The sequence below is a fragment of the Papio anubis genome, chromosome 17, assembly GCF_008728515.1.
Source record: "Papio anubis isolate 15944 chromosome 17, Panubis1.0, whole genome shotgun sequence".
Taxonomy (NCBI): domain Eukaryota; kingdom Metazoa; phylum Chordata; class Mammalia; order Primates; family Cercopithecidae; genus Papio; species Papio anubis.
Window position 1 is genome coordinate 31,292,355 of NC_044992.1, and position 13,804 is coordinate 31,306,158.

General features: G+C 36.8%; 1 protein-coding gene across 13 annotated transcripts in view; it reads left to right on the forward strand.

Moving 5' to 3' along the window:
• The window catches only part of BCAS3 (BCAS3 microtubule associated cell migration factor), a 704,563-nt gene that overhangs the window by 290,561 nt on the left and 400,198 nt on the right, over positions 1-13,804 (forward strand). For all 13 annotated transcript variants that reach the window (XM_017950665.3, XM_017950664.3, XM_017950669.3 and 10 more), the window contains exon 15: positions 4,847-5,111. In XM_017950665.3, coding sequence (XP_017806154.1) covers positions 4,847-5,111 — 265 coding nt within the window. The remainder of the gene's footprint in view (positions 1-4,846; positions 5,112-13,804) is intronic.

Genomic DNA, 13,804 nt, shown 5'->3' on the forward strand with positions numbered 1-13,804 from the left:
GGGCGGATTACCTGAGGTCAGGAGTTCGAGACCAGCCTGGCCAACATGGTGAAACCCTTTCTCTACTGAGAATACAAAAATTAGATGGGCGTGGTGGTCCATGCCTGTAATCCCAGCTATTTGGGAGGCTGAGGCAGGAGAATCACTTGAACCCAGGAGACAGAAGTTGCAGTGAGCCGAGATTGCACCACTGCACTCTAGCCTGGGTGACAGAGTGAGACTCCATCTAAAAAAAAAAAAAAAAAAAATGTTTTGTTTTAATACAGGCATACAAAGTCGAATAAGTGCATAGTGAAGAATGGGGTACTCATCCCCTCAAGCATTTATCCTTTGAGTTATAAACAATTCAATACATATATATATTTTTTTCTTTTTGAGACAGAGTTTCACTCTTGCCACCCAGGCGGGGGTGTAGTGGCATAATCTCAGTTCACTGCAACCTCCGCCTCCAGAGTTCAAGTGATTCTCCTGCCTCAGCCTTCCCAGTAGCTGGAAGTACAGGCGTGCGCCACCATGCCCGGCTAATTTTTTGTATTTTTAGTAGAGACGGGGTTTCACCACATTGGCCAGGCTGGTCTCAAACTCCTGATCTTGGCCTCCCAAAGTTCTGGGATTATAGGTGTGAGCTACCACACCTGGCCCCAATTATATTCTTTAAGTTATTTAAAAATATATGATTAAGTTATTATTGACTGTAGTCACCCTATTGTGCTATCAAATAGTAGGTCTTATTCATTCTATTTATTTAAAAATGTAAAATTAAATTATTGACTCCAGTCACCCTGTTGTACTATCAAATACCAGATATCCATTTTTTTTCTATTTTTTGTACCCATTAGCCATCCCCAGTCCCCCCTCCTCCCTCCACTACCCTTTCCAGCCTCTGGTAAACATCCTTCTACTCTCTATCTCCATGAGTTCATTATTTTGTTTTATTGATTGATTGATTGAGAGGGAGTTTCGCTCTGTTACCTAGCCTGGAGTGCAATGGCGTGATCTCAGCTCACTGCAACCTCCACCTCCTGGGTTCAACAGTTTCTCCCACCTCAGTCTCCGGAGTAGCTGGAATTACAGGCGCACGCCACCATACCAGGCTAATTTTTGTATTTTTAGTAGAAACGAGGTTTCACCATGTTGACCAGGCTGGTCTTAAACTCCTGACCTCAAGTGATCTGCCTGCCTCGGCCTCCCAAAGTGTTGGGATTACAGGCATGAGCCACCGTGCCTGGCTGAGTTCATTGTTTTAAGTTTTAAATCCCACAAATAAGTGAGAACATGCAAAGTTTGTCTTTCTGCAAGTGGCTTATTTCACTTAACATAATAACCTCCAGTTCTGTCCATGTTGTTGCAAGTGACAGGATATTATTCTTTCTTTTTATGGCAAATAGTACTCCATTGTGTATATATACCACATTTTCTTTATCCGTTCATCTGTTGATGGGTCCTTGGGTTGCTTCCACATCTTGGCTATTGTGAATAATGCTGCAATAAACATGAGAGTGCAGATATCTCTTTGATATACTGATTTCCTTTCTTTGGGGTATATACCTAGCAGGGGGATTGCTGGATCATACAGTAGCTCTAGTTGTAGTTTTTTCAGGAACCTCCAAATTGTTCTCCATGTGGGTTGTATTAATTTACATTCCCACCAATAGCGTATGAGGGTTCCCTTTTCTCCACATCCTTGCCATCATTTGCTATTACCTGTTTTTTGGATAAAAGCCCTTTTGTGTATGGCGACAGATAGGGATCTATTTTTATTCTTCTGCATATGTATATCCAGTTTGCCCAGCACTAATTATTGAAGAGACTGTGTTTTCCCCAATATATGTTCTTGACATCTTTGTTGAAAGTAAGTTCACTGTAGTATGTAGATTTGTTTTTTGGTTCTCTGTTTTGTTCCATTGGTCTATGTGTCTGCTTTTATGCCAGTACCATGCTGTTTCAGTTACTATAGCTCTGTAGTATAATTTAAAGTCAGGTAATGTGATTCCTCCAGTTTTTTTTTTGTTTTGTTTTGTTTTTTTTTCTTTTTGCTCAGGATCACTTTGGTTATTCCGAGTCCTTTGTGGCTCTGTATACATTTTAGGATTGTTTTTTCTGTTTCTGTAAAGAATGTCATTGGCATTTTGATAGGGATTGCATTCAATCTGTAGATTGCTTAGGGTAGTATGGACATTTTAACAATATTGATTCTACCAATCCATAAACATGGAATATCTTTCCATTTTCTTGTGTCCTCTTCAGTTACTTTTTATCAGTGTTTTGCAGTTTGCATTGTAGAGAACTTTCACTTCTTTGGTTAATTGCTAGTTATTTATTTGTAGCTATTGTAAGTGGGATTACTTTGTAAATTTCTTTTTCAGATTGTTCACATTTGGCCCATAGAAATGCTACTGATTGTTGTATGTTGATTTTGTATCCTGCAACCTGGCTGAATTTGTTTATCAGTTCTGATAGTTTTTTTGGTGGAGTCTTTAGGTTTTTCTGAATATAAGATCATATGTTCTGCAAACAAGGCTCATTTGACTTTTTCTTTTCCAATGTGGATACCTTTTATTTCCTGTCTGATTGCTCTGGCTAGGACTTCCAGTACTTTGTTGAATAAGAGTGATAAAAGTAGGCATCCTTGTCTTGTTCCAAATCTTGGCAGAAAGGCTTTCTGTTTTTCCCTGTTCTGTAAGATGCTAGCTGTGGGTCTATTGTACATGGCTTTTCTTGTGTGGAGGTATTTTCCTTCTATACTCAGTTTTTTGAGAGTTTTTATTATGAAGTAATGTTGAATTTTTATCAAATGTATTTCCAGCATCAATTGAAATGATTATATGGTTTTTATCCATTATTCTCTTGATATAGCATGTCACATTGATTTGTATATGTTGAGCTGTCCTTGCATACCTGGGATAAATTCCACTTGGTCGTGATAAATGATTTTTTTTAATGTGTTGTTGAATTTGGTTTACTGGTATTTTGTTGAGGATTTTTACATTAGTGTTCACCTGGGATATTGGCCTGTAGGTTTCTTTCCCTTCCCTCCCCTCCCCTTCTCTCCCCTTCCCTCCCCTCCCCTTCCTTCCCTCTTTCTTGTTTTTTTCCTTTCTTTTCTTTTTTCTTTTCTTTCTTTCTTTCTTTTCTTTCTTTCTTTCTTTCTTTCTTTCTTTCTTTCTTTCTTTCTTTCTTTCTTTCTTTCTTTTCTTTTCTTTTCTTTTCTTTTCTTTTCTTTCTTTTTGATGTATGTGTGTGGTTTTGGTATCAGAGTAGTACTAGCTTTGTAGAATGAGGTTGAAAGTATTCCTTCCTCCTCTATTCTTCTCAATAGTTGGAGTAGGATTGATATTAGTTCTTCTTTAGATGTTTGGTAAAACATCTAAAATTAAGCAGTGAAGCCATTGGTCCTGGGTTTTTCTTTACTGGGAGACTTATTACATCTTCAGTCTCATTGCTTGTTACTGGTTTGTTCAGGTTTTGGATTTTTTCATCGTTCAATCTTGTTAGGTTGTATGTGTCTGGGAATTTATCCATTTCTTCAAGATTTTCCAACATATTGGCATATAATTGCTCATAGTAGCCTCTAATGATCCTTTGAATTTCTGTAGTATCAGTCATAATGTCTCCTTTTTCATCTCTGATTTTATTTATTTGAATCTTCTCTTTTTTTTTCTTAGTTCAGCTAAAGATTTGTCAATTTTGTTTATTTTTCCAAAAAACCAACTTATCGTTTTGTTAATCTTTTGTATTCTTCATTTCAATTTTATTTATTTCTGCTTTGATCTTTATTATTTATCTTCTACTAATTTTGGGTTTGGGTTCCTCTTGCTTTTCTAGTTCTTTAAGATGCATTGTTAGATTGTTTATTTGAAGTTTTCCTTTTTTTTTATTTAGGTGCTTATAACTATAAACTTCCCTCTTGGTACTGCTTTCACTGTATCCATATATTTTTTCATGTTAAGTTTCATTCACAAATATCTTTATTCTACTGTGCTTTTTCTCTTGTCTGGATTTTTAAAAACACTATTTGACAATTGTTTTAGGTGGTGGAAAATTAATTTAGTCAGTGTAGAAAACTTAAGTATCTGTGACCTGCTTTCCTGTTAGAGGCTATGCTTAAAAATGCTTATAACAGTATCAAATTTTCCTTAGCGTTCTTTAATTTTTTCTCAAATAAGTAAATGGAGATATTTTTGCTCAAGTTGTCACCAGTTGACTGATATTGAGATAAAGGTAGTAAATTCAATTTGCTAATTCAAAAATACTGGAGATTCTTTATTCACTGTATGATGTGTCTTACCAATTAACTTTCCCTGGCTTAGGTCTGTGGCTCACCACTTGTTTTTGTAAATAAAGTTTTGTGTGTGTTTTTTTTTTAACATAACTGCACTCATTCATTTACATATGTTCTATGATTGCTTTGACAGTCCAAGAGTAGAGTTGAGTAATTGCAACAGACAGTAGAGCTTTTACATCCTATAAGGCCATATGGCCTCTTATAGAAAAAGCTTGCAAATACATGAGCCACTGCAGATACATGAGTTATTATTGTTATCAGTTATGTGTGTGTGTTGGGGGGCAAAGGGCACTGAGTGTTTTAAGATCCTAATTTCTTTGCATTTCACCTCTCTTCAAGATCCTGTATCCCTGACTATTGAAATAACATTCTACCTAATGGAGTTTTGGTCAGCCGTCATTGTGAAACTCATCTGTAGAATAAATTTTTATTTATTACCTGATGTTAGGTACATTTGATAATGAGGCAATCATTTATATTCATATTTGGTGATGTGCGATACTCTTAGATAAATCCAAGTAGTTTGAGACATTTTTGTATCTTTTCTTATCTCATTTCTAGGTACAAGACATCTGCTTCAGCCATGACTGTCGCTGGGTTGTGGTCAGTACTCTCCGGGGTACTTCCCACGTTTTCCCCATCAACCCTTATGGTGGCCAGCCTTGTGTTCGTACACATATGTCACCACGAGTAGTGAATCGCATGAGCCGTTTCCAGAAAAGTGCTGGACTGGAAGAGATTGAACAAGAACTGACGTCTAAGCAAGGAGGTCGCTGTAGCCCTATTCCAGGTCTATCAAGCAGCCCTTCTGGGTCACCCTTGCATGGTAATTTTCTGTCTCCACTGTTGTCTTGAATCTTCCTTCCCTTTGTCCTTATTTTTACAGATCTGGGGTAAAACTAAACTTGTTATAGTCTGTTCATGTAAAAAGAAGATCTTAGGCTTATATGAAATTCTTAATTATTAAATCATTTAATAAATTGGAGCCAATATAGTAATGATGATCTTTACCATGCTATTTTAACTCCCTGTTTCAATATATAAGGGATATTTGGTATCATATTTATGGAATATAAAACTTGGAACTATTTTTATAACTTCAGGGAACTGAACGTCCTTTTTACTTATCTCTTTCAGAACATTGTGTTCAATGGGACACTGTAGTTTATTAAGAAGTATTTATTGTTGGAAAGAAATAGTCATGGGTAATGTGTATTTTAGATAGAGCACCATTTGCTTTTTTTTTTTTTTTGAAATGGTGTCTTGCACTGTAGCCTGGGCTGGAATGCAATGGCGCAATCTCAGCTAACTGCAACCTCTGCCTCCCAGGTTCAAGTGATTCTCCTGCCTCAGCCTCCTGAGTAGCTGGGATTACAGGTGCCTGCCACCACGACTGGCTGATTTTCTGTATTTTTAGTAGAGATGGGGTTTCACTATGTTGGCGAGGCTGGTCTTGAACTCCTGACCTTGTGATCCGCCCACCTCGGCCTCCCAAAGTTCTGGGGTTACAGGCGTGAGCCCGGCTGCATTTTATTTTAAAATGGGATTGGCGGGATTTCTGCTAGTGTGTCACAGGAAAAACAAACAAAAAATAGTGTATCTCAGTAATTTTTCTTAGAGCAAGTAGCTGTGTAACCATCATCCCAATCAATAAATGGAACATTATTGGAATCTCTCTTTTGCATACCTTCTGCATAACATTAAACCACAATTCTCATTTTTATGGTAACCACTTCTTTACTTTTTAAAATAGTTCTACTCCTAAGCAAGTGTCCTTAAACACTGTTGTTCCCATTTTATGTAAATGAAATTATAGAGTATGTATATTTTGATATCTTTGGCTTCTTTAACATATTTGTGAGATTAAGTTTTGTTGTTGCAGGTAGGTTTAGTTCATTTATTTACAGCTCTCATTTATTCCATTGTACTTCTATTTATTTATCCTTTCTACTACTGCTGATGTACATTGCATGGTTTCAGGTTTGGGGATAATATGCATACTAATTTTTGAGTGGAAATTCTTGATCATAACGTAGATGAATCTTAACCTTGATAAATAACACTGGAGTGGTTGTACCATTTCATTCTCACTAGAACGATAGAAAACGTTGACTTTTCTGGAGCATTGCAGATTTCCCTTGATGGGTGACCATATTAGGTTTTCAAGATTGGGGAATCTTATATAGAGAGATTATGGTTACCACAGAAAGTCATTGTTATTTTATTAATTGACCTGAAATTTACATAACATAATGTTTGCCATGTAAACGTGATGGTACATTCATAATGTTGTGCCACCACAACCTCTGTTTACAAAGCATTTTCCTCACTCCAAGAGGAAACCACATATTCTTTAAGCACTTACTCTTCATTCTTCTTTCCCCTAAACCCCTAGCAAACACCACTCTCTGCTTTGTAGATTGTTAAATTTACTTGTTCTGTGTATTTTATATAAATTTAATTATAGAATATATGACCTTTTGTTTCTGCCTTCTTTCATTTAGTATAATGTTTTTGAAGTTCATCCACATTGTAGTATATATTAACACCTCATTCCTTTTTGTGGGTAAATTATATTCCATTGTAGGAATATAACACAATTGATCCATTCATCCACTGATGTACATTTGGGTTGTTTCTACCTTTTGGTTATTGTGAATAGTGCTGTTATGAATATGTGTGTTCACGTATTTGAGTACTTCTTTGTAATTCTTTTGAGTATGTACCTTTCTTAATTTGTTTCAGCTTCTATACTGACCACATTACACATTCTTTTGTAGTATCTGATGAATTCCAGATGTGTGTGTGTGTATATACACACACATACATACTGTAGGAAGCTTTAAGATAGACTGAAAAAATATAGGTAAATGTTATCCTCGGGACTTTTGTAACTCAAAATAATGGGACCTCTCTGCTCCTGAGATCATACTTTATGCTTTCGTTCTATTATTTTTAATGGGAATGATTGTTATTCATGTGTATTTAACTTAACTAGTGACCCATGATATTTAAGGTTGAAAGTTTTTAGAATCAGTCCTAGATGCAAAAGGTCATTGGGAACTAAACATTGAGTATACATGGACATAAAGATGGGAATAGTAGACGCTGGGGACTCCTGGAGGAGGAGAGTGGGAGGGGGTGAAGGTTGAAAAACTACCTGTTGGGTACTATGCTCACTACCTGTGTGACAAGATCATTTGTACACCAAACCTCAGCGACATGCCGTTTTACCCATGTAACAAACTTGCACATGTGCCCCCTAAACATAAAATAAAAATTGAAAAAACAATGCTTATATTTAAAAAAAATAGAATTTTTATAAAATAAAATTTAGAAAGCTGTGAGATATTGATATTTTCAGCTATTTGTAAAACGTTTTGTTTCAGACTTAACTAGTTACATGTTTTGGTGTTAGTGTTAAAATTGTGTTCTCTATGTAGATGTGTAGTATAGGTTCTTTGGGGGCTTTTCTTTTTGTGTTAAATGTTTTTCTTAACATAAAATTTTACCAAAATCTTTTGGCAAAGCGATTCACTGTACACATGGGGCAGCTAGGTCAATAAGAGAAACCACAGATGTATTAGTAAATTAAGAAGAATTTGTGATCCCTACATTTATATGTCTTCAGAAAATATTCCCTTGAGCTTCTTTTTTGTTCTTATTCTTGCTTCTTTATTTGGCAAACCACATAAGAGGTTTCTGTGTTAGGCTTCGAGCATAATATGCACAAAAGATTATGGTCATTCCTACCCTCATGGATCTTCTATTCCATGGGAAAAGACAGATATTAAATGACTGCGAACAAATATCTTTCAATATACTTTTGCTGAAGGTTGCAAAGTTCCAATGAAGGATTTTGTCATTTGTAAAAGGACAGTAGTTAAAGAGCAGTACTAGATTTCCAAGTCAAAATATACTGTTTTCGCTGAGCTTTATTGCTTTCATGTCTCTCCTCATGTTTTTTGCAGAAATCTCAGAGAGGAGAATCTACACTGTTTGACTATGCTGCTGTACTTAAGATTTCCTTTGGAAAGCAAGGAATTTCAGACAACCTATTCCTCCTGATAGATAACACGTGTTAAAATTTTATTTCCCTCTATTTCTCTGTGTAGTTTTTCTCATTTTTGAAGCATGGACCTTACAGTGATGGTCATTTTTCTTCATGTTTTTTTGTATCTTACATGTCATAACAAAATGGGCATTGTTGTTGGTTAGTTCTAAAAATGATGTATTTACAGTTTGTGTGGGTAAACAGTCTGATGCTGGTCAAAAACAATGTAAACCATTGAACAGGGAGGGATTCATCTTGAAAATGAATCATGTTTTGGCGGTATTACCGTTGTTTGTCTGTGCTCTTTTTAGCCAAGTAAAGGAAACTGTTAAATAACAGTTGATATAGGGGTATTTCCTTTTTACTCTTTGGACCCAATCCAGTTTAGGTTAGGATTATTTTATCTATTTGCCAATTTTTTTTAACTTTCCAGAGGATGTTTATTTATTTGAAATATATTCTTTATAAATATCTCTTCCATTTCCTATCTTGTTGCCCGAACATCCACTTTGTCTAGTTGAGGAGTTCTTGTGATCCATGAACAGGATAGGAAGAAAATTTACATCTTTATATTCACTATCCTTTAACCAAAAGTAAGCATTTCCTTTTTATTATGAACATGGAAAATACATGACAAAAATATTAACCATGCTTGTGAGACTGTTACCAATAGAAAATGCAGAGATACTCATATCACTTTATATATGAAATATATATCTTGAAGTGTCTTGCATTATTGAATATATTTTAAAATATTGTTTTTACTCATCACTACTGAAATTATTATGATTATATAATATTTTAGTATTAATTGATTATATACATTACTATAACACTTTATTTTTAGTATATTGATACTATACTTTAATATAGTTCATTTTCTTTGTAATTATATATCTTTTCCCCATGCCTTGTAAGTATTATTCTGGGAAATATTCCTCAGGCTTCCCCAGATGGTCCAAAGAGTTTGTGGCACAAAAATGGTTAAGAATCCCTGATCATCACTTTTTCCCTCATCTATATCAGTAATCTCTAACAAATTTTTACTATCATAAGCACTTCCTTTGTTAACCATAAATATGATCTGCCAATTTTCTGCTTAAGATCTTTGTGTCTCACCATATTCCTAGAAGGTTAGAAAATGTCCTATCTTATTTCCAGCTTCTTGTCTAACCATACCTAGATGTCTGTACCCTTCCTTGAATATGCCACATGTATTTATTTTTTGATAACTTTCCTATTTGCAGCTTTTCTTTATTTGACACTATTATTACCTCTTTGAATGCCTACTAAGCAAGCTAAAATATTACTGCCTCTCTTAAGCCTTCTTTTGCTTTTTGTAGTCTTTGTCAACCTTGATATTGGTATGTTCTGCATACTTCTATCATATTATAATATGCAGGTTATTCATTGACATGTCTAGGCTTCCTATTAGATTGACCTCCATGAGCACAAAGTCTTTTTGGTGTTTCTATTTGTATCTTGGCAATTGATATAGATTCTAAGGCTTTATTTATTTTTTTGAGATGGGGTCTTGCTCTGTCACCCAGGCTGGAGTGCAGTGGTGCCATCTCAGCTCACTACATTCTCCGCCTCCTGGGTTCAAGCAATTCCCCTGCTCAGCCTCCTGAGTAGCTGGGATTATAGGTGCATGCCACCATGCCCAGCTATTTTTTTTCTTTTCTTTTCTTTTTTCTTTGCTTTGAGACAGAGTCTTGCTCTGTCTCCCAGGCTGGAGTGCAGTGGCACGATCTTGGCTCACTGCAACCTCAACCTCCCAGGTTCAAGCGATTCTTCTGCTTGAGTCTCCTGAGTGGCTGGGATTATAGGCGCCCACCACCACGCCTGGCTAATTTTTGTACATTTAGTAGAGACAGGGTATCACTATGTTGGCCAGGCTGGTCTCGGACTCCTGACCTCAAGTGATCTGCCCACTTTGGCCTCCCGAAGTGCTGGGATGAGACATGAGCCACCACGCCCAGCCGAATTTTTGTATTTTTAGTAGAGACTGCGTTTTGCCATGTTGACTAGGCTAATCTCAAACTCCTGACCTCAAGTGATCCACCTGCCTTGGCCTCCCAGTGTGCTGGGATTACAAGCGTGAGCCACCGCGCCTGACCAGATTCTAAGGCTTTAAACCAGAGTTTTAAAACATCTTTAGAAGTTGTTCTAAGAAGAACAATTTAGATTTAAATAATTACTTGCTAGAATGAAGAGCTTTTTTTTCATAGTAACAACTTAAAAAAATCAGCATCTCTAAGATGTAGTCATTTGATCAACAGCATTAATTAGTGTTTATTGTGTCCAGGCACTGTTCTGAGTTACAGGAATTTAGCATTGAACAAGAGAGAAACATGTCCGTGTTCCCATGGAGCTACAGAGAAAAGTGAGGGAAGAAGAATAGGGAATGCCTAGGGAGGATTGCAATTTGAAATTAGTATGCTTCCCATAGGCCTTACTGAGATGATAACATCTGAGCAAAGATCTGATGGAAGTAAGAGAGAAATTCATGTAAAACAGCCTGTGTAAAATCCTGAGGTGGGAGTGTGCCTGGAATGTTCAAGGAATGATAAAGAGACCAGTGTGGCTGAAGCACATGGTGTAAGGTGTATAATAGGTGATGAGATCAGAGAGGTAACGAGGGCAGATCATTGTCAGCCTTTCACACAGCATGAGATGTGGGGCGGGGCGGATCGGGGCTCTGGAGGGCATTGAGAATAAGAGTGACATGATAATACTGTGTTTTGGCAAGACTAGATTGGAGATCTGTGTTGAGAACACACAGTCTGTACGTGGACATGGGTGGACACTTAGTTGAGACCAGTTAGGAGAGTATTGCAAAAATTCTGGCAAGAAAAGATGAGGTTTGGAGTAAGTTGTTTATAGTGAAGATTGTGAGAAGTCATTGGATTATTGATATATTTTTTATGGTATGGCCATCAGAATTTCTGGTACATTTTATGTCAAGTATGAAAGAAGAGATGAGTCAAGATAATGAGTAAGACTTTTAACCTAAATGTCGAGAAGGATAGGGTTGGTGTCAGTTGAAATGGAGAATGCTGTGGATAAAGCAGGTTTTGGGATGGGGACAGGATCAGGAATTTTGGACATGTTAAGTTTAATATGATGTCTCTTTGACCTCCTACTGATGTTAAGTAGGTAGTTGGTTATATGAGTCTGGAGTTCAGTGGAAAGCAGTCATTTATATAGGGATAAATGTTTGCAACACATAGATGATAGCTGAAACAAAAATGAGATGAAATTACCTTGTAGGTAAGTGAGTATAAAAAAGAGATGTCCCAGGACTGAGCCCTGGGGCCCTCCGACATTAAGTAGCCAGTGACATACAAAGGAAAACTATATATGAGAAATCCTAGAGGCCAAGTGAATTAATTTTTTTAGAAAGAAGGAAATGATTAATGTGTTAAATTCTACTGATAGATCAATGAAGACAAGAACTGAGAAAAAGACAGAAGGCCATTAAAATTAGTAATGTAGAAGTGTGGCTCCCAACCTTTTTGGCACCAAGGACTCGTTTCGTGGAAGACGGTTTTTCCCATGGGCCAGTGCAGGGAGGGATGGGAGGTTTGGGGATGAAATGGTTGCATCTGAGATCAACAGGCATTAGTTAGATTCTCATAAGGAGTGTGCAACCTAGATCCTTGCATGTGCAGTTCACAATTGGGTTTGTGCTCCGATGAGAATCTAATGCTGCTGCTGATCTGATAGGAGGTGAGCTCAGGTGGTAATGCCCACTTGCTAGCCACTTACCTCCTGCTCTGCAGCCCGGTTCCTTACAGGCCACAGACCGGTACCAGTCCACCGCCTAGGAGTTGGGAACCCCTTGTGTAAAAGACATGTATCTTTGATAAGAACACTTTTGGTGGGATGGTAGGTACCTGGTCCCAGTGGATTTTAGTAAGAATAGGAAAAGACAGTGTTGACAAGTGTTTCAGAGAGCATTGATGTAAGGGGAAGCAGGAAAATGAGGAAAATGTAGAGGGGACAGAGGATGTTGCTTCCTTTTTCATAGGGAAATGGAAGTGACTATTTCTTACCTTTGCCTTTCTCCTCAAAGCTCCGATACCTGCACCCATCCTCACTATGGGTGAGGAGCTTTGAGGAGAAAGGCAAAGGTAAGAAATAGTCCTCTAGGAGAATAGGCATTCCTTTCACCTGTTAGTAAATTTTTTTTTTGAATGAGTAAAGCATATCTTCCATCATTATTTGTGCCCTAAGTAAATTTAATTACATGTCTTTGCTTTCCAGCTTCAATACCGTGTTTCTACACCTGAATTACTTTCTCCCTACTTCTTCAGGTACACATTCAACCCCATCTTTCAAGGCCAGCTTGTGATGTACTTTCTCCCTCTAAAAGTAGTGTTGAATTTCATATATTTACTCCTTCTGTAAACCCTTTATCTGTACTGATTGTTTTCCACTTTCTACCTATTATTATTTTTAAATTTTTAGATTAAGGGTGTACATGTGCAGATTTGTTACATGGGTATATTGCTTGATGCTGAGGTTTGGACTTCTATTGATTCCATCACCCAAATAGTGAACATAGTACCCAATAGGTAGTTTTTCAACTCCCCACCCTTTTCCTCTCTCTTTTTGAATCCCTAGTGTCTATTGTTCCAATCTTTGTGTCTGTATGCACCCAATGTTTAGCTCTCCCTTATCAGTGAAAACATGACATATTTGGTTTTCTGTTTCTATGTTAATTCACTTAGGATAATGACCTCCAGCAGCACCTATGTTGCTGCAAAGGAGACGATTTTATTCTTTTTTTTTTTTTATGGCTGCATAGTATTCCGTGGTACATATGTAGCACTTTTAAAAAATCTAATCCACCATTGATGGGCACTTTGGTTGATTGCATGTCTTTGCTATTGTGAATAGAACTGTGATGAACATATAAGTGCATTTTTTTTTTTTTTTTTTTTAAGAATGATTTATTTTCTTTTGGGTGTATACCCAGTAGTGGGATTTCTAGCTCAAATGGTAATTCTATTTTTAGTTCTTTGTGGAATCTCCAAATTGCTTTCCACAGGGACTGAACTAGTTTACATTCCCACCAACAGTATGTAAGTGTTCTATTTTCTCTGCAGCCTCACCAACATCTGTTGTTTTGACTTTTTACTAATAGCCATTCTGACTGGTGTGAGATGGTACCTCATTGTGGCATCTCTCTGATGATTAATGATAAGCATTTTTATATGTTTCTTGGCCATTGTATGTCTTCTTTTGAGAAGTGTCTGTTCGTGTCTAAATGCCCCTTTCAATGGGGTCATTTGTTTTTTGCTTGTTGATTTAAGTTTCTTATAGATTCTGGATATTAGTCCTTTGTTCACATACATAGTTTGTAGTATTTTTTCCCATTCTGTAGGTTGTCTGTTTACTCTGTTGATAGTCAGAAGCTCTTTAGTTTAATTAGGTCCCAATTGTCAATTTTTTTGTTG